Source organism: Cupressus sempervirens, chromosome 1 (assembly GCF_028749045.1).
Source record: "Cupressus sempervirens isolate cs-2001-9-10 chromosome 1, ASM2874904v1, whole genome shotgun sequence".
NCBI lineage: Eukaryota > Viridiplantae > Streptophyta > Pinopsida > Cupressales > Cupressaceae > Cupressus > Cupressus sempervirens.
Window position 1 is genome coordinate 306,870,774 of NC_143118.1, and position 20,659 is coordinate 306,891,432.

The 20,659-nt window shown below is 33.5% G+C and overlaps 1 protein-coding gene across 1 annotated transcript; it reads left to right on the forward strand.

Moving 5' to 3' along the window:
• Window positions 1-539: 539 nt before the first annotated feature.
• Window positions 540-2,746, forward strand: LOC149577330 (uncharacterized). Its single transcript, XM_089823585.1, has 4 exons — window positions 540-841; window positions 939-977; window positions 1,061-1,566; window positions 1,695-2,746. Exons 1-4 carry the CDS (start codon window positions 682-684, stop codon window positions 2,565-2,567), a joined length of 1,578 nt encoding a protein of 525 aa, XP_089679711.1. The 5' UTR covers window positions 540-681; the 3' UTR covers window positions 2,568-2,746.
• The last annotated feature ends 17,913 nt before the right edge of the window (window positions 2,747-20,659 follow it).

Sequence of the window (20,659 nt, forward strand, 5' to 3'; positions counted from 1 at the left end):
TTTTACAACTATATGAGTTTATATTTTTTTTGCATATATATATATATATATATATATAAACGAACCCACCCACAAATCCAAATAGAAAAAAAAAAAATTGCCCGAAACCACGAACCGAACCCTGAACCTGAATCGGCAACTTAGATGTTTTCCCTACTATTCAAGTGAAAGTCAGAAGAAAAGTTATGAAAAAGTTTATTTCAATGCCGTATATAATATCATCCTATCAATTTGAATTTATTACGAGAGAGAGTTGGTGATCCTGACATAGGGGTGCAAATTAACCTTAGCACGATCATTCTAATTTCAGTAGACTAGAGGCAGAAAAAACATGGGACTCTTAAATTGGTCTATGGATTTGATAGAAAATGACAACTGGTGGGCTATAGCTATTGCTTGGACCATATTTTACTGCAAATGGGAACACATTTTACTGCAAATGGGAACAAGAAAAATGGTTTCAGACATTTGACTCCTGTGTGGACATGGTATTTTGTGGTTTACTATCCAGTTCTTCAGCTGGCGTTTACAGGGCACAATAAATACTGACGCTTTTAATGTTGGTAAGGAAGCACCTCTTAGAACGGAGAGGCAAAGATAGAGTTTGTGACAGACAGCTGTATTTTCTTGCGAAAGTAAGAAACGGGCTTAAGCGGAAGTTGAGGAAAAGTTTTCCTTAATATGGAGAATAAATCTGGCGAAATGAGCTTCATTGTGGCTTGTCAAAACGGCCATACAAGAACTGCGAAAGACTTGCTCAAACTTGCTGATCCGCCAAGCTTGTTATTGCCGTGGAACGGAAAAACATGTTTCCATGCGGCAGTGATTGCAGGAGACCCAGGTTTTTTTTGTCTCTTCATTCATATTTGTTTTTCTGATCAGAAGCTATTCTAAACTTGCTGTTTCGGCTCAACTTATAGTCGATTTATGAACTGCAGATTTGTTACGAGAACTAGCAGCAAAGATACCAGTCCAAGGTCATCTTCTTCTTAGAATCTTTTTCTACATTAAAAGACTATGTTTTGCTTGTTTGCCTTGTTTAACTGTGTGACTTATGCAGAATTAATTAAAATAATAACAATGGAGGACAACAAAGGCGAGACGGCTTTGCATTTAGCAGTGAGGAAGAATCGCGTGGATCTGGCAAAACAGTTGGTAGACTTGGATGCCAATTTGTGTGATTGTACAAATCATGAAGGAGAAACTCCATTAAAGTTGGCAGTAAGTTTGGGATTCAAAGATGCTGTGGAGTTATTAATAACCCACACACAGAACGCCCTCCATTATGTTGTGAAGCTCAACCAAGTCAAAACTGTTGAGTTTTTAATTGAGAAAAAAATAGACTTGTCCAAACTCGTCAATCAGCCTTACCAGCCAAATCAAGGGGGAAATAAAAGTGTCATAGAAGCATCCGGTGAAAAAAGCAAAAACCAGGCTGTCGAAAAAGGAACCACAAAGTTGAGTAATAATGACAAACGTGATGAAGATATAGATAATCAGAATGAAAAGCCAATTGTAGAGGGAGACACACCTTTGCACATTGCAGCAAGAAACAAATTTGAGCACGTAAGATCAGTTTAGGGGATTAATCTCACTACTCTCTGTGTTTTGGATTTCTATTGAAACTTCCTTTAGAAATACTTAGGCAACTAATTCCCCCTCTTTCTTTTCTTTTGCTGTTTTTGGTGATATAGATGGTGAATTTGTTGCTGAAGGTAGATAAGGTGGACAAGCATGCGCTGAACAGTGAGGACAAGACACCATTTGAAATTGCAAGAGAGGTCACAGAGTATCACGAATCTTTCAGGATGATAAGAAGGCTTAGAGATTTTAGAGGGAAGCCCAAGCCTTTCATGTACTGCTCGCCACAGGTGAGCCATAAAAAGTACATGAACGCGAGGCAGATGGTACACAAAGCCTACGAAGAGAGACGCAATGCAGAACTCGTTGTGGCAACGCTGTTGGCGGCCATGACATGTGCGGCTGCTTTCACCGTCCCTGGCGGTTTCGATTCGGACACTAAAGTAAAAGAGGAACGAGGGAGCCCTGTTCTTATATCCTACATTTCATTTAAGCTGTTCCTTATTTTTGACTGCACAGCTTTCTTTCTCTCCCTCTTTGTTTGTATCATGTGGGAGATGAGCTCCGAGCTCACCACAGGGGACAAGATGTTGTTCATGACTGTCAACAGTGTAGTGGTTTGTGGGAGCTTTGCATTCACCGCTTACGGTTTTATTTGTGCAGTGTACGCGATGCTGGCGCTTGAAGTTGACACCCTCTCTTGGGTGGTTTTGGGAAGTCTCGTTTTCATTACGTTGTGTGGCATGCTCGCATTTATCCGTCAGTCGGCACATTTTGTAGTGAGGAGGGCGAGATTTCACCGCCTGTGCGGTGTGTCTTGTTTCTTCGATGATATTGTTGAAAAGGTGTGGTGCTTGGGAGAACATTGTGGGCTTCTGAAGATATTCCGTTCAGGCGATGAAGTATCCCGTGATTTGATCGCTGGGCATGCCAAGTTCTGTGGGCTGGGTCGTGAAGATGGCTCCTCGTCTCCTTCGCCGGTTTAGGGAACTTCCTTGTTCACACTTTTTTAATCTTCCTTTTGGTGGCTTGTAACATCTATCTCTTGTTAGCCTGTGGTAACCGACTTGATGAAGCTAATGAAAGGACTTTGATGGTTAGGAACGTATATTTCTTAGGACATGTAACAGCATGTTTATGTAATATTTGAATTTATATTTTATTAGTCGCTGCTTTTAGGGAGGGAACTTATGTTTTTTTTTTATCCTCAATTAAAATTTGTGGCCGAGCATTCACATACTATAAAGTTTGAGTGCAAATATTAAAAAATTCTATTTATCAAATGAAAAATCTCAATTTCTTATCAGCTGGGCATATTTTCCTGGAGTTTTTCTGATTTTTTGATTTTGATAATTTATAATAAACAACTGTCCATGAATAGTAAATAGGAGTGTAGATTAAGATAGGTGTGGTTCGCCGCCATTCTGGAAGCTTCCAAGTCAAGCGAAAAGATTTCTCTAGATGTTTGTGGAAGCTTTTAAAGAGAGATGGGAGCGAAATTTCAGAGTCACCAATTTCCCTTCAATGTCCTACACCCTGATAAGAAATCTTGACAAGTCTTTCATAGTTCTTACCTCTAAAAAACCCTTTACAAGTTGGCGGTAAATCTGTTCATTAGGAAACTTGTTTGTATTGAGTTCCAAGCATTCATCACCTAATTCAAACCTCACCAAGTCCAGAAAACTGCATGCCCTTTTCAACATAAGCAATATACTTTTTGAAGCAGCCTCTAAATCACCTACACCTAAATATGCACTAACTAAGCTGCTATAGAACTACCGATCAAGACTTACCTGATATTGATGCATCACCTTATCCAAACTCTCAATTTTTTCCTTAGAACCTTTTTTCACATAAAGCTGAGCAATAATGCCAAAGCTTCTTCCATCTCCTTTGAAGCCCAACACAACCATCATTTTCAACATCCCCTCTGCCTTTGCTATTGAACCAAGTGTCAAGCAAGCACTGAGAGTAGTATTAAAGACGGCTATATCAGGTTTCATGTGATCAATCAATTCACCATCTTTCCTCACAAAATGGAGAATTTCCCCAAAAAATTCCAATGCTAATGGAGCAGTAGCCTCAATCATGGAAATTTGCTCCAATACCAGACTCCACTGATTAAGATGAGGGCAAAACTTGTTTTTCAGCAGTGTTCTTATAAGGGTTGAAGTGGGTGCAAATATTTTAGCCCTTTCAAGGATGGAAACCAAACTAGGTATTGAATTTGTGTCCAGCATGCCCCGTGGATATTTTTCCAACACAAGAACTGTAGTGGCAAAAGCTCATTTGAGGCTAGACAAATCATTTGCAGAGGCTAGCTCCTTCACTAATCTATTTATTGAATTCTTGCTAGGAAATGCCCCATTATTTCTCAATAATTTGAAGGCCTTCCAAGAATCACTTAGACTATTTTCATCTAGCGTTATTTGCATATCCTCTTGACATACACAAAATTGAGACTAAAAAATAATTTCCCAAACAATTTCTACATCTACAACCCCATTATGACCCAAAAGGTAGGGACTCCAACTCGCAAAGAGCTCTTGTTTGTACATGTCTTTGAACTATTGATGGTTAATGGTGATGATTAATGATTGAGTAGTATTTGGAATATTCAAAAATAATTATTGTTATAATATATATGTTATCAGGTGTTAACATATTACTAGTATTCTTAGAGATAGTTGAAGAAGGTTTAAAGACATGTGGAAGATAGAGAACATTGTACGACCACATTTTAGGAATGATCAATTCTAAGGTCACCAACGAAAATAAAGAGTTCTTTTAGAAGAGAGTATGAAAGATAACGACTTTTGTTGAAGATTGAGATATGAGTTATGGGATAGTATGACAAACTGCATTGTGGAAAACATTAAATGCTTAATGTACATATTAAATGTTGATGTAACTACAAGTAAAATAGGTGAGCATGGTCCTATTATAACTAACATAATGTTTCCTAGGAACCAAGTTAACATGTGAATATGTCTCCTTACTAGACAATACACAGTACAAGCTACTTTGACTATTTACTAGCAACACTCACTCTAACACCCCCTTATTAAGCGCAACATGAGGAGATGGAATCATTATGCAAAGATGAAAGATGTAAAGGTAGATCTAAAATACAAGACCATGTTAGTTATCCATGTACAAATGATCTCTCACAAATGCAAAAAAAAAAATAGAGGATAAAAATTAGTTGGAAAACAACCCCACCCAAAAAGAGAGAATCCAAGTGTAGTTCATATTTAATAGTGATTGAATAAGTGATGTATGGATGTCTCATGAATGCCCCCATAAAATTTGTCCATTATGGAGATATAATTGTTTTCTCCTACATAATAGGGGCATAAAGATATTATGTAGACCATCATAATGAATAATGTCTTGCGAAAAAGGTGTCTGAAGAAAAATTATGAGAGGATTCTCACAAATAACGTGTTTCTAGTTAGGAAAAGGTAAGACAAGGCACACATACATGATTACTTCTCATTTGAGACATGGATTGAAAGATTAAAGCATGATAACGAGTGATAGTCTTGCTAGCTTTTTTTCATGTATCTTCTTGTTTACAAATGATAATTAACCCATAGTAGAATCAACTATATTCCCATTCAAATCTACAAGTTACAATCTAGAAATATACAAAAAATAATGTTGAATAAGCTTCAAATATGAATATGATTTCAAAATATGAGTGCAATTTGGCTACCATCAAAGAGGAAAGTTAACTCCTCAAACATATCCTTTGAACTTGGGTGATAATGATTGTCCTAAATAACAGGAATGAAGTCTCAATATATTAATTTACATAAGGAATCAATAAAATTGAAGGTGCATCAAAAGTCTATGAATAAGAATGAGAAATATTTGAAGAAAATTCATAATCAGATTCTTTTGAAATCTCAATATACATCGAAGAAGAAAACTCTCAAATAGTACCATATTGGTAGGATATCATTTTTAAAAATTATGAGATGCAATACAATTAAACAAACACGGTAATTATGATAATACTTTTTAACATGATGAGTGAGAGAGCAGGCAACAAGGGGACTAGGGTTTCTAGCTCAATGAATGCTTGCGATGGTGAGGGAAGGGAGTCTGAAACGGATGAGGATGATAGATGGGGGACCTTCTTTGTTGTGGTTCCCTCTAGCTTTGTTGGGTGTTGTCATGTTCTGAGGGCGGATCTCACTAGTGCATGGTGGAGTGATTTTTCTGTTGTTTGGTGGGTGTTTATTGCTAGAGGATGGTTTTCTTCCAATGGCTCTTCTCCACACTCTAGAGGGGTTTGGCTCTTATGGGTAGTGATTGGAGGTGGAAGGTCACATGTTGGTGCTTGGGGTGTTGTTATGTTGTGCACTGGTTGGACCTCTGTAAGGGGTTGGGTTTGGTGGGTGGAGGTGTTTTTTGCTAGCACCCTTGTTCCCCACTTTGAGTTTTGGATATATGGGGTCTTTTGTCCTAGGTGTGTTGTTGGTCCCTACCTCCGGTGGGCTCTCTTGTATTTGGAGTTTTCTGAAGATGAGGATATAGATGGGTTTGGTTTGGAGGGCTATGTGTAGTGGCTTCATCGAAAATGTTTTTCCTTGGGGCCTCCACTTATGGATCATGGGGCTCATGTGAACCCTAGGGTTTGTAGGGGCTTGGACGTTGATGAACTGGTCTGTAGGGGAAATGTGGTCCCTATCCTTGGTGCTAGTTTTATTGATGGGGGTATTTTCGCTAGACAAGTTTTCATTTTTAGGGGTTTTATTGTTGATAACTCCCCTTGTCTAGGCATTTTTGTTCATCATTTGGGGTTTCTCTTGGCCCTTAGTGTTTGTTACTTTGGGGATACCTTTTCTTGCTCATGCTCTTAGGTGAAGGCTTCCTCTATTTGGGACTCGAATCTAGTTAAGGCAGTCATTTTAGAGCTTCAGATGCCTATGTGGTGGAAGTGTCCTCTATTATGTTCTTTTACTTTCCTGCTTCCTATTGAGGTGGAGGACCCTATTGAGGTGAGGGAAAAGCTTATGTAGGTAGTTGATTGTTGGAGGAAAGTGGTTGTGAATGTATTCAACAGGTACTCTCCCATTGTTTGTGAGTATCACTTTCTTATTGTAAGAGATCTAGTTGGAGAGAGCATGTATGGATGATGTACTTCAAGTGGCGAAGGGATGACTCTGTAGTAAAACACTTTGGTGTGGAGATGTGTATTGTGTCCTATGGGGATGACCTGGGTCTTACTCTTAACTTCTAAGTTTACTGCTCCTATGGAGGTGGAGCAATTTCTTATTGAGGTGGAGATCATATGTGGGCGATGGGAAGAAGAGGAGACTCCTATTGAGATACTGAATACTTGCACTACTTTTAGTAGTTTTGTTAATGAAGGAAGGGGGAGTTGCTCTTACCTCTGGGGCTTGGTCTTCCTCCTCCTTGCTCCTCTTAGTATGGTGTTTTGGGAGTTTACGAGGGGTTGGAAGAGTTTTGACTATGTTTGCCAAGGTTGGAGCCTTGCCTAGCCCTATGGTTAGATGATATGCACTATGTTTGCCAAGGCTAGAGGTATAGTCTTGTTTGGTCCTATTTCTTTGCTTACTATTCTGATAGGCATAGATGGCCTGAGTTTGTTCACTTATTCTTATGGTGATTTCATGTCTTAGTTTTTCTTTTCCTTGTGATCGAGTGATTGCATGAAGTTTTAAAGGGCACACTCTAGTCCTTTTTTTGTTGTTTTTAGTTTAAGTTTGCAACTATTATGGGGGCTCGTCTGAAGTCATTCATTGTTAACATTAACTATTATTGGTGGGTCAGTAGCTAGTGGAACTTTTTCTTTGATAGATGTAGTTCTGCCTTATTTGGATCTTTCTTTACTAGGCGCTGTTAATGTTTTTCTCTTGGTTTCTAGTGTTCTAATTGTACTTTAGGTTAGTACCCATTAACTATTACTTTTCTTAATAAAAAACAAACAAGATAATTCGAGAATGGTTTATAATCTACATATTAAAAAGTAAAAAAAAAAAATTCAAAGGAGAAAAAGATCCTACTTATTTAGAGATGACCAAATGTAGAAATACAACATCACATAGGAATTCCACATATTAAACCCCAATAGAAGTATTTTCTAGATGATTTATGTTTCCTTGACCATAGTCAAGGATAGTGATTTCTTCTTGTAAGATTATGGAAATACAATGTGACTAAAAGCTAAGACCTAAAGGATAATGAGAGAATCTACAAAAAGTTTGGCACTTTCACTAGTTTATGGGCCTAATAAAAACTATTTTGTAACAAGGAAAAACCACACAGAGAACATAAGAGTGGATTTATATAAATAAAGCAAGGATAACACAAATAAATTAGTGAAGTAAGAGAAGAAAAGATGTGATGAAAAAGACAAAAATATGGAGGATTCAATCAATAAAAGTTAAACCCTATAATATGTGTCCACCAGATGATGTACTTAACTCTATTAAGGATTGCCAATATAGATGTGTAATCTTGTTCTTTTTGAAGGGCATACCTCTTGAAATTGATTCATATAAATGAGATTAGATTGAATTTGGAAATAAAAGGATGACAAATTGAAGCTTTGAGAGGGTTGCGTAAAGGTTATAATTTCTACAAGTTTAAATGTATTGATGTTGATCATGTATTTATTCAATATACAACTTAGGTAATATGTGGCTAGATTTGTTTTAATATTAAGAAGTAACCAAAAATGAGGGCTGACCTAGAAATAAAAAGTTGAAACACAACAAAAAGTTACTAGAAACAAATCATCATCCTACCCATTTTCTTCATAACACAAAACCCCACATAAACATATTCTAGTTTCTAAAACTATTATAGTCAAGAGGTAAAGTAATATTCTGTAATTAAACATATACCAAGTCCAAATAGTAAAACTAAACCGAGTCCAAATAAAGACTAAAGAAAAAGACCACTAGGGTAGTGTGCAAGTAACAAAACACATCAAAAAAGTAAAAAATAAACATAGAGAGCTAGCTCTCTTTCTTCTCTTTGTTGGGCCTTTTCAACAGCATAGGAAGCTAGCTACCTGCTAGAAATCGATACAAAGAACTTGTAGTATCCATGATAGTAGAGACAACAAACCCATCTTTCTTAGTATGAAGGAGATGTAGAGTGGTGGCTACCAAGTGCATGGCCTTGACAACAAATTTGACCACCACATCAAATCTCTGATCCAAGTTATCAGTTTCTCCTCATGAGTTTCTCAATTTTCTCATTGAGCATAGTAGACTCCTTAGTACAATGCTAAACACCAATTCACAAATTCACCCGAGGGTCATCCCATCATCTTTGAAATTTTTCTTATCCTTATCTTATTGTCAAGCAGGGGAGGTGATAGTATCACTATCACCATTTCCACCTCCAACATTTGTGTCCTCTAGGGTGTGTGTCTCATTTTTAAGAGTCTTAGAAACATGGGAGAAAATGGGACTTAGATGGCTATCCATAGGACTGAAATCACCCCACTTCAGAGGACCCTCACTGGAAGCATCCTCCTCGACATCCTCAATATACTTCTTTCTATCAACTTTCCTTTTATGTCTTTAGTGGGTTCCTTATTCTTCACACTAATAGTAGAGTCCAAACTAATAGGGAAATCCTACCTAACTTTGGAATTTCCCCTCTTCAAGTTCTATCTAGACCTTAGAGATATTATTTTACCCACTTTGACCTCCAAGATCAATAGTACTAATATCCTTTTCCAACTTAATTTATTGCAGGATGTAGAAGGGAGTGTGTTTGGTGTCAACAACTGAGATAATTTCCATAGATTTTGTAGAGTAGAAGTGGAAGGTGAAGTGTTGGGAGGAAGGGCTTGAGAAAAAATGGGGCTGGGGGGCACAAATATTTTTGTGAAATTTATATAGGTGGAACATGAAGGCTTGGTGAAACATAGTGTAGGATTTATCAGTTTTCCTTTTCAACCTAAAATTTAAAATATTTTCTTCCATGTAGAATGTAAAATAAGATAAGTAAAGGAAATAAGATTATAATTCTTAAAGTGATTTAAAATGGGGAAATGGTAGTAATAAAGGATTTTATATCAACCCTCGAACATGTGATAACACATAATAGATTAGCATACCACATCATATGGTCTTGGAAGAGCATCTCTTTCAAAGCCACTAGGTTAGAAGAATTTTCATAGAGTGGCTTCATCCGCGATCCTCACTGGTTTATGCCATTTTCTGCCTTCAAGGGAGAGCCCACTAATTCTCTTGATCACTTCTTCATTAGTCTTTAAAGAAATCTCATTAACTATGATATGTCTATTATTCTATGAATTGACAAACTGCATGGAAACATGTTCACCATAGCCTCAAATATATTTCATGAAGGGAACCAGTTGTCCCTCAAGTATATACATCCAAGTCTCCTCATTACTTTTAATGGAATCCTCAATTTCACTTGTCTCAATATGAACATGTTTACCACCCATCTCTATTTTCTCCCCTAAATCTGCACTAGGTCTTCAAAGGTTTCTGACATAGCCTTTCCTTTGATAGAGAAAAACACTCAGAAAATGGTAAGCAATAATACTTTATGAGAATGATGTTGGGATCACATGAAACCTTCACATGTGAATAAAATAGCAATCAACAAGGTGTTATTACTCCATTTAGTATGCCACCTCATAACGAAATTATGCCAACTTGGGCCATAAATATGTGGACCATCATTATTAATAAAGCCCATCCTATTCCTAACAAAATCCCTTCATATCTTTTCTTGAATGCCACACTACTTACCCAAATGAAGGAGGTGGTAGTTAATTTGAGAAAAAGTAATCATAATTTTGACAATTATTTTTAAATTTAAAATGTTCCTTCCACCTGTCCAAAAGGTAGCTATATTTATGAGACTAATAAATTGGTTAAAATTTTTACTTACATGCTTGGACACTAAAGTTTGGTCTTGAGAGCACCTCTATATTAAAATACCCTATGTAGATTGAGTTACCATTTCTTAATGAAACCTTTAGACCCTTTTTGACACAATATAATTGAACAACTTGAAAGAATTATCTCATGTAAGAATAATTTTGATAAATTTTCCAGTGTAAGAGTTCACCAAAGGGCTTGTGTTGAGATATACTTTAATAATCAATTACTAGATAATATCAAGTTTGTTAGGACATGCTTTCGATTTTTCTAGCCAATAGTTTATCTTAAAAAATGTGATGGTCTCTTCTTCTATGCAAGAGGGTCATTTTATAAAAGATCGCGTATCCCATTAGAGTAGATTTAGCCATTCCTAGCCCATAGCTACTCCTAGTCCTACTAAAAATATTTAGTACCCTCAACCTATGATGATTCTAAATATAACCCCCTAATTAGAGTAATATTCGAGTAAAAAATCAAACCTAAATGAAAATATTACATTACTACCTATAAATGTTCTATAATGATAGATAGTTCCAAAGGATTGTGAAAAAAGAGGAAAATACCCTCCCAGATCAATTGCTACATTGAATAAGGGTTCCTCTTCTTTTTGTAATAATTCTTTGTCTCCTACTAGACCCTATGTCAAGAACAAGGAATTGTAGATCTTTCAAGTTATTTTACTGAGAACATGTCTAATTCCCCTTCCAAAAGAGATGACCCACCTTTTAAAATTGGGAGACAAAAATCAAGGTCTCCTAGTTGTAATATGGAGTATGGGCACTCTACGAAGTGAAATGCGCATGTGGAAATCACTTTGATGTCTTGCCTCATGACAATGTCTCCTCGACTTTATTTTAATTATGAATATTAAAAATTTGTCTTCAAATGTCAGATATTTTCTATCTCTTGTCACATATTTGAGATAAATTAATGTCAAGTTGAAACCTATTGTTGTATTTGTGCAAGAGTTTAAGCTTGGTGGTCCTCATCTTGCTCCTTCATTATTCAACATTTGGAGAGAGAGGTCTTTCTTCCATACAATGCATAGTGAGCTTGTGTCTATGTGTTTTGGGAGGGATGGGGTGAGGGATATTGTTTTGGCTTCTTAGATTAAAATGTTTGTAATTGAAAAAGGGGAGGATCCCTCACATAACTATGTGTGGGTCCTCACCTTCATTAATGACTAAGATTTTAGTTCATGTTCAATATATGCCATAAATGATGCAAAAATAAAGAGTTATGAGAATGGTTTTCTAATCTTTTCATTAGGATGAGTGGATTTTTGGAGGGGGTTTTAATATGGGGGAATTCCATATAGATCACAACTAGTCCAATCATATTTAAAAAAATAATAAAAATGATAAATAGTTATTTTGTTGCAACATTGTTAGGGCTATAGATCGAATCAATAAAATAAATTCAAGCCACCAGTAAAATTGGTTTACTTGGACTAATTGCTTGTTAGGAGTTTAAAGGAAACTTAGTAGATAAAATAGATTTTACATTTCTCCTAAATTACAAGTAGTCCAAGGTCCTAATGGTAGTTTTGCTAAGGTATATTATAGACTACTACACTTTCAAACAACTTTTCTATTATTTTCATTATTATAAAGGATAATCCTAAGGTTATTTACTCTTGACTACATTATATACTTAACAACTCTCATATGAAAACCCCTTCTTGTATTGATGCTTTTCCCTAGATAAGAGAAGAGGATTCATGTAGAGTGTGAGGGTAGTTTTCTATATATAAGTGTCCTTAGTTTTTGTGCTTATTTGGTGGAAGATTAGTATTGGGAAAAAAGGAAGGAACTACCTTTACAAAAGAAACTTAGACTACATAGAAAACTGTTGAACTCTAATCTAGAAAATATAGTTATTTAATACACCATATCTTCTATTAAAATATAAGTTTGGGCAATATTAATCATCATTTAGAGGGAAATGATCCAAAATAAGAGGTAAATTACAATAGTTTAAAGAATGAAATAGAAGCTTTAAGTACTTTATTTAGTACTTAAACTAAAAACAAATAAAAGAGTTCATGGATAGCTATTCAATGATAAAGTTTAGGTGCACTCTAATCTAGAACAAACCCAAAAATTAATTTAGGTTTCTTATAAAAATGTTTGTAGGAATTAAAAACATTAGCAAGAGGTGCATTTTGTTTTAAAAGATATCATTGAAGATGTCCTTTTGAGGAAGGTGGATCAAGATTATAGTGATTATATTGATTGAGACCTTTATATTGAACTTTTGAATATGTTATTTTTTCAAAGGCCCCTAATAAAAGTTCCTGAACTGACAAGTTATCAATTGAATTTGATTGAACTTTATGGTGACATTAAAAGGAAGATTTATATTTTATAAACCCTAAAGCTATTAATAATGGATCCTAGGCTTAAAATATGAATAGAGATCTTATTAAGTATCTTCCTAAAAGATATAATTTAGGCTAGGTAACTAGATGATACCCATTACACTGTTCAAAATGTCTTATGAAATAAATGAAAAAGCTTTAGCTAAGAGGATCAAAGTCGTAGCCAAGATGATAGTTAGTCTTGAACAAATTATCCTACATGTCAGGATGTTATTTAGAGTTGAAAATTATGAATTAAGGGCCAATAACTCACTATATTATCCATATGCCTTATATTTCTCAACATGACAAGGCTTTCCCTTATCTCCATTTCTCTATGTTTTAGTAGTTGATGATCTTAGCCATATTTTTTGTATGTAAAATATTATTGGTCTAATCAAGGAAATATATATTCCCAATAATTAAAGGATAACAGCTTGATCTTCGTGAGTAGAGATCTTGAAAAGTGATGTCAAGCATATATTTTTTAAACACTTTTTACATTAGAGGTAGATATTCTAATGTTTTATTTGACATTTATTGAGTTGCATTCTCTATGTTCACAATTGATGATTGAGTAGAAAGATGGAGCTAGATACCAACAACACTTGGATGAGATAAAGCATCAATTTTTGCAACTTTAGGAAGATGAGATGATATGTTATAGATAGCTTCTGTGATTCCTAAAACTTTTAAACTTAAATTATCATTATATATAATTACAAATGTACATTATATATGGGAACTGATAGCTAGGTCATTTAGCATATAAGCTAGTTTCTAATGAACATGCAATATGATTATTTTTTGTTCATACGAAGTCAATGTACTTCCTTAAGATTTTTATTTCTTTCATGTAGCCTTCTGAGTATAGTGTAATCCTTTTGGATAGGTATATCTATATTTTATAAAATTTTAGTAACCTTTTCCAATTAAAAAATGTTCTACATATAAATCCTAAATTTTAGTCTAAAGAGAAAGAGGATACTCAAGATCAATAGTTGAACATGTGAATCTATAACTCATAAGACATGATACCAACTATAATTCCATGTATATTTTTTATTAGGTGTGCTAGGTGGAGAAACAAGCATATAAAAATATAGTAATAAATCAATATATCTAAGATATTTTATGAGCTCAATTTTTTATGGTCTCCCCTTTTTAGAACACTCAAATAAGAATGAAATGAAAAAAACGATCACAAATATGATATTTCAGTAAAATTACCAAGATTGAATTCTCAAAAAGACTATAAAAAGTACCAAATAAGATTAATTTTACAAATTAATATTTTCCAAATGCCCAATCTCTCTAGGAGTTGGGATTTCTAAGACTTAGTAATATTGTGATATAGTAAAATATGAATACAAATAAATTTAGGGATTAATGTTGAAAAAATGCTTAAGCATAGTGAGAGCTCCTTAATAATTTTCACACCCTTGAAAAATCACAAAAAAAGAGAGTATGGAAAAATGTTTTAGCTCAAAGGCCTATAATAAGAAAATAAACTTTAGTGAGGAATGAAATTCACCAAAAAAAAAAATGTAGAATTAACCTATACGGTTAAAAGTTATGTGAAACTACCTTTTCAATGATATCCTATTTGAAACAAATTAAATCAATTAGCCTATGTTATATGTTTGATTGAAAAAATAAGTCCAATTTGGCTATAGGCAACATAAATTTTAGCCCCAAGGAACTTAGTGTTTGATTTCCGATATGACCATCAATGCTCTAGGGGTTTAAAAATATGCATCACTTATGAGTGATGACCCAATCCCAAGTAGTGACCATGTATCAGTTGGTGCTTACTTCACCCCTTTCCTCCCACCCCTCCAATATTACATACTCATGGTTTATGGAAAACCATACACTATATAGAAGTATACAATTTTACAATTAAATCAAATGAATAAAATATTAAATTTCACAAAAGAATTTTGACCAAAATTTGTATATTCTAATGCATTTAAATAATAGTCCATATGCAGAGATTGTAGAGTTGTGCAAATTGATGTAGTTCTTGGATAGAGACAAAAACAATATGAGCTATTCTCATATTAACAAGCCTTGACACTTATTTGCACTATGTGTACAAACCATATAGTTACTTATCAATGCACACAAACATGAAAATGGTGTTAAAAAGTCTTTGATGCCTAGGTCAAGGTATTAACTATAGATGATTTTGTAGACCTTAGTAAGATTGTTGGGCATTTAAGACATAGTGGTAGATATTTTTCCCATTCTACTCTAAAATTTCAAAAACCTCTTGGGTTTGTTAACTCACCCTAACTTGAAACACTCAAATCTTTTGGAAAATATATTATATTTGAGTGAAATAAAACTAATCTTGACTTTCTTAGTACTCCTAGAATCAATGGAGAGGTAATATATCAGCCAACATGCGCCAAAGATTGCCAACAATGAAGCTCACAACAAATCTATTATTTGACAATAGCTATAACTCATTATCGAAGAATGCTTTTGCATGACCATGGTTTCAAGATACCATGTAGGACATGTTGAAGCTAGAAAATTGAGGATTAGCAATGAAAAAAAAAAATGTCTTCAACATTGAAGTATGCAAGATAATAAGATTTCTTAGGTACTAAGATATGTGATATCAAATATGTTACAAATGTATCAAGTGCAACTCTACAATTGTCCCATAATCACTTCACTTAGGTACAAGTACAAAGCTATGAGGTCTTAATCTTATATGAAGGGATTCCATATGTTGTGCCTTGTATGTATAGTTTTAGAAAGCCTAAGAATGAAAGAAGCACACCAACAAGAAGGATGTGAAAATATACACTTCAAGAAGAGTACACATAAATTGATTATGTAAATACAATTTTTTGTTAATAGAACAAATAAATAAAAATAATTCAATAAATTAACTATAAAAGAAAAAGATTAGTAAATATGAGTAATACATTATCAATGTTATAAAAAAAAACTTGCATTTATTTAATGTTTGCAATATCTACTAAATGAGAGGCAACCGAAATGCACCCGTTCTTAGTGGGTTTTAGTTTATGCACCAACTCTTAGGGTCCGTTTGGTTCGTGGAATTTAAAAAACTCAGATTTCCACAAACCTTGGTTTAGCCAAATCAAGGTTTTGTATATCTTCATTCTGATTTTTGGGATTTTACTGAAACTATTTGTTTCACTTGGAAGATGCGTGTGAAGACACATTTTTATGCATAAGCTTGGAGTTGAAGGCAAATTTCAAAAAATAGTCTAATCTATTGTTTTTACACTCCTTAAAAAACAAAACTAGGTTTTGATTTTCAATTCCTACTTTTTTTAGGAAGTTTGAAAACCTGGTTTTGAGGCAAAATTGGAAGTCCCGTATGCTAATTCCATTTTGCAAATTTTGAAACAAACACACAAATTTTCAAATCCAGATTTTGAAAAAGCCAATTTTTGTCATCTTCCAGAAACCAAATGGACCCTTAGTGCACCATTCTAGTTGTTTCGTGGATGACACGAGACATTGATTGAAAATTAGACTTACCATTTTATGTCAGGTAAAATGATCATTTTTCACTCTCACTAAAATCTGTACGATCGAGAATAGACCTACCCGAGGTGGGGCCTCAAATTATCATAGATAAGACCGTGCTTTTCAACAAGAGAAAGATGATGATATCGTATGGCCAGTCTTTTAATGTTTGTTATATGGTGACTTTCATTTCGCATGTCAAATTAATGGGCCAACTGCTGGTTACATCTTCTACCCATTTTCTTCATACAAGGGAATATTTCATTTAGAATCAGATTGGCATGATAATATTGAGAGTGACAACACTGTAATTTGGTGGTCCGTCATCTCGTAGTAGATGTAAAATGACTGTGATGGAGTAATGACGCGCTCTAAAGTCTGCCTATGTGTGTCAAATGAATGGGCCTCTCTAATGGTACATCTTTCTACAGTTTTTTCCATAGGCGTTTGGAATCAGATGAATGTATTTCAGTACATAATTTTTTCACACGAGAGCCTCATGGAATGCAATATAAGAGCTTATTTCACCCACGATGTGATAATATCTTCACTTAACAAAACAAAATTGGTGGTAATGCCTCCAGGACAGTTGGATGAGCTCAATAAATATGTAACTCAATTTAAAGCATCTATTTTCTGAATTCACATTACAAAGTATAAAATTAGTAGATTAATTGCCGAACTTGCATTATAAAGTGTATTTGCGAAAATGGTTGAGTCCGTCCATTTGTAGGTTATTATTATTAGTCCCTGTCAAAGGCAGGAAATCTATTGGATCTCTTCAATTTCTAAAACCAATTAATTTGTCCAATAAGATTTCAGAATCTGAGGAAAAAATTTATTATAAAGTTCACATTTTCATCTTATTTAATGAAAAAACAAAATACCATTAAATTGAAATCTTATTGGCTCATGAGGAAAAAGACAATGAAAAAATTCAATTTCCTTCCACAAAAATACAACTATTTTTTGAGCACCTCTATTAATGCAAGCATTAATTGCAACTTTATCTCTATTAATGAATGCATTAATTTCAATCTTATTTTTTCCACATTTGTGACAAGTGGATATACTTTTTAAAAGAAGATAATAGTTTTAATTGATGTTTATTTTTGTCATTTGTAAAATGTTATTCAAATATAGATATTTTAATCAAATATAACATTTTAACTATTTTAAATTGTCAATTTTTAAAAATTATTTTTTATATACTTTAATTTCATATTTATTTTAATTTTAATTTATATATAGTTTAAATTAGAGTTCAATTATTTTTATTTTTACATATCTAAACGAATGCTTTTAATAAATTTTCTTTTATTTTTTATTTTTATGTATAATTTTATTAGATACATTTATTTAACATATATAATTTTTATTATATTGATTTTTTTTAAGTGTGTTTGGTTTTTTTAAAGCATAAATATTATTTTTAAATTAATTTATGTTTATTTGTTTTTATGCATTAGTTAGGAAGTAAATTTAATACATTTTTTTTTATCCCTTCTTCGATACCTGTTTGAGTGCTTCCCAGGCTACTTTATAAGGTCAATTAAATGTCAAAGTAATTGGTAAATTAGTAATTAGTCAATTTAAATAGAAATTATGCTTTATATTATTTATTAAATTGGTTTTCAAAAAATTCTCATGCATGTATTTTATATTTACATTACTAAAAAAAATACAAAGTTTGAAAAACTTTATTATGTCCACATCATGCAATAACTCTACTATAACAAAGTTCTCAAATTCTCACCGCTTCTAAGATTTTGAGATTTGAAAATATTACATTAAATTGCATGTACAAAAAAATCTACTCGTGTGCATAAGTGTGATTTTAGCAATTAATTTTTTTTTCAAATTTCTAAAATTTTTCTAATATTTTCAATTTTGTTGCTATTTTTACTACTTTTGTTCTTTAGAACATTTAATTAAGCAAAACTTATACATATCTTTTGAAAGAAGCAATTGAAAGTATAATATTCATATTTATTTTTAATTCAAACCTATTTTATGGTTATTATTTTTTGCACGATGCAAATTGAACAATCATAAATATATTCTTAGAAATTATAAAACTTCTAAAAAAACATTTCATATCTCACAAACTCAACTTCATAGGTCTCTAGATTATGACACATTTAATATCTTAAAATCATCAAATTTGGCAGGAACTTTGGTGCTTGCACCTCTTGTTATTATTAGTCGAACTAATGGGATGCCCGTGGAAATTAATTTTGAGTGCCTAAAAAACTATTCAGTATAAGGTTTGGTATGCAATTATTTATAAAATAAATTCTTTTCAGAAATAGTTTTTTGATTGGTCATTTCTAATTTTCCAGGGGTTAAAGCTTATTTATAAATTAAATGGAAAAGGTAAAAAATAATAATAAGTGACACATGTAATCTTGAGTCAGAGGATAAAAACTACATAAATGCATCTCATTTTCAGTCACAATCGGTGGGGTTTGTTTGGTGTACGCAGAAAGATTTAAGTAAAATTTTTTAATCTTCTCTAGAAGCTTCATTTAAGGACATGATTAGTCTGTGTTTGCTAAATTGATTATGTCAAAAGATAGACACATTTTTGTCAAAAGATATACTTTTTTGAGCTTTTTTTTGCTTAAAATAGTTGACCAGTTTATGGAATGTCGTTACACTGCATAAATGGTAAAGTTGAGTTAGTTTCAGCTGCAAACTACTTCCTCAAATTCAACTGGTTGAACAAAGTTGTATTGTAGGTGCAGATTTATTTTGTTAACCAGTATTTGAGATGCATCGTCCTCTTCTTCTCCCCGCATTTTTCTTATCCGTTCTTCAAAGAAAATCTATGCAAAAATAGTAGTTGTGGCCCTTGATAGTAAAATAAAATAAAGCAAAAGCTTTGTCAATTATGGCATAAGTACACTGTAAACCTTGTAGCATTTGACCAGCACAATTTGTGGCAATGACCCATAGAAAATATATCCAATATTTCAAACACTCTAATCTCATTTTATTAATTCTATTAATAAAAGATTTCAATTTCTTTGGAGTCTTTTCATGGTCAATTTTCTTCATCAAGTAGATGATGCTACCATTCTAAGCTTGGCTGAAATGCATGTCTAGCTACCTATTTATCATTCTTTAACTTCACCAAAATTTTGGTTAAGTAATCTGCTAACAGGAATGCCAAGGGACTTGAATCAACCAAGAAAGACATAGCACTAATAAAAAATCTTGTACTGTGTGCTTAGACATGCTAAAAAATTTCAACATGATTTTATACTTTTTAAGGTCACAAATCTAATGGTAAAAGAATAAATTATAGCATAATAATACACAATTGCCAATAACGCGCTACTTACCAAAATATGATCAAAATTAACCACATTAGGTTTCAACAAAAGCAAAAGGTAGGAACTCTTGCTCCTCCAGAGCCCTTGTTTTTGTAATTGAAATGATTTGTAGGTTACCAAGTTCAAAATTTATTGGGTATGGTATGTCATTTAAGTTGGGGTTCATTGGAAGGGGGATCCCTAAAATCTACAAAGTTAAAGTTTCTTGTTATTTTTGAGGAATATTTTTAAATTATTGGTCCCATGAGCTTTGTCATCTAATTCAACTTAAAAAAATTAAGATAAACATTTAAGGAAGGTAGTGGTCTCATAAATGCACTACCTTTACCTTTGTTTCCTATATTTGGCATTTTAGATAGATTATAAAATAAACTATTTTTCCCTCCAAAAATATTTTTTATTAAAGTAAAAACTTAGATGCTTAACAAATGGCATATATTCCTAATTTGGTAGGACAATTATAGTTTCACCACTAGGTCTAGAGAGGTATTGGAAGCTCACTTCTTCTTCATATCGAATCCTGCACATTTCATGGTCCATCATCTTGCCCTATAATGTTTGTTGCATCAAGGTAAAAAACCAACACTGCCCTTGCCTCTTGATCCACTTTTACCATTAGTCTTTTCAAATAGTCAACCAACGCCTTCATGATTTTCTGATAGCTATTATGACACCTCTAATCGAGTTCTAAAATTTATCCATCCTTTACTTTAGCTCCTCAATCCTTGAAACAATCATGCTCTCCACCTCAACCCTCTTATCTGCTCCCCACACCCTCATGACCCTCTTACATCTTAGCATTTAAGGCTCTATACTTCAAGTTAAGGGACTTAAATAGAATTGAACATCCACTTCTCCAACCAAAAGGAGTGCATAGAGATAGCTTTGGTGATGTGGATAAAGGTCATCCTCTAGCAGCTTTTCTTGAACCACACCTAGGTCAACAGTCTTAAGGA

Bases quoted from the DNA above. Each gene is read 5' to 3' on its own strand.
- LOC149577330 (XM_089823585.1), top strand. From the start codon at position 682: ATGGAGAATAAATCTGGCGAAATGAGCTTCATTGTGGCTTGTCAAAAC. The intron at 842-938 runs GTTTTTTTTGTC...TATGAACTGCAG, and splicing joins AGTGATTGCAGGAGACCCAG to ATTTGTTACGAGAACTAGCA. The intron at 1,567-1,694 runs GTAAGATCAGTT...TTGGTGATATAG, and splicing joins CAAGAAACAAATTTGAGCAC to ATGGTGAATTTGTTGCTGAA.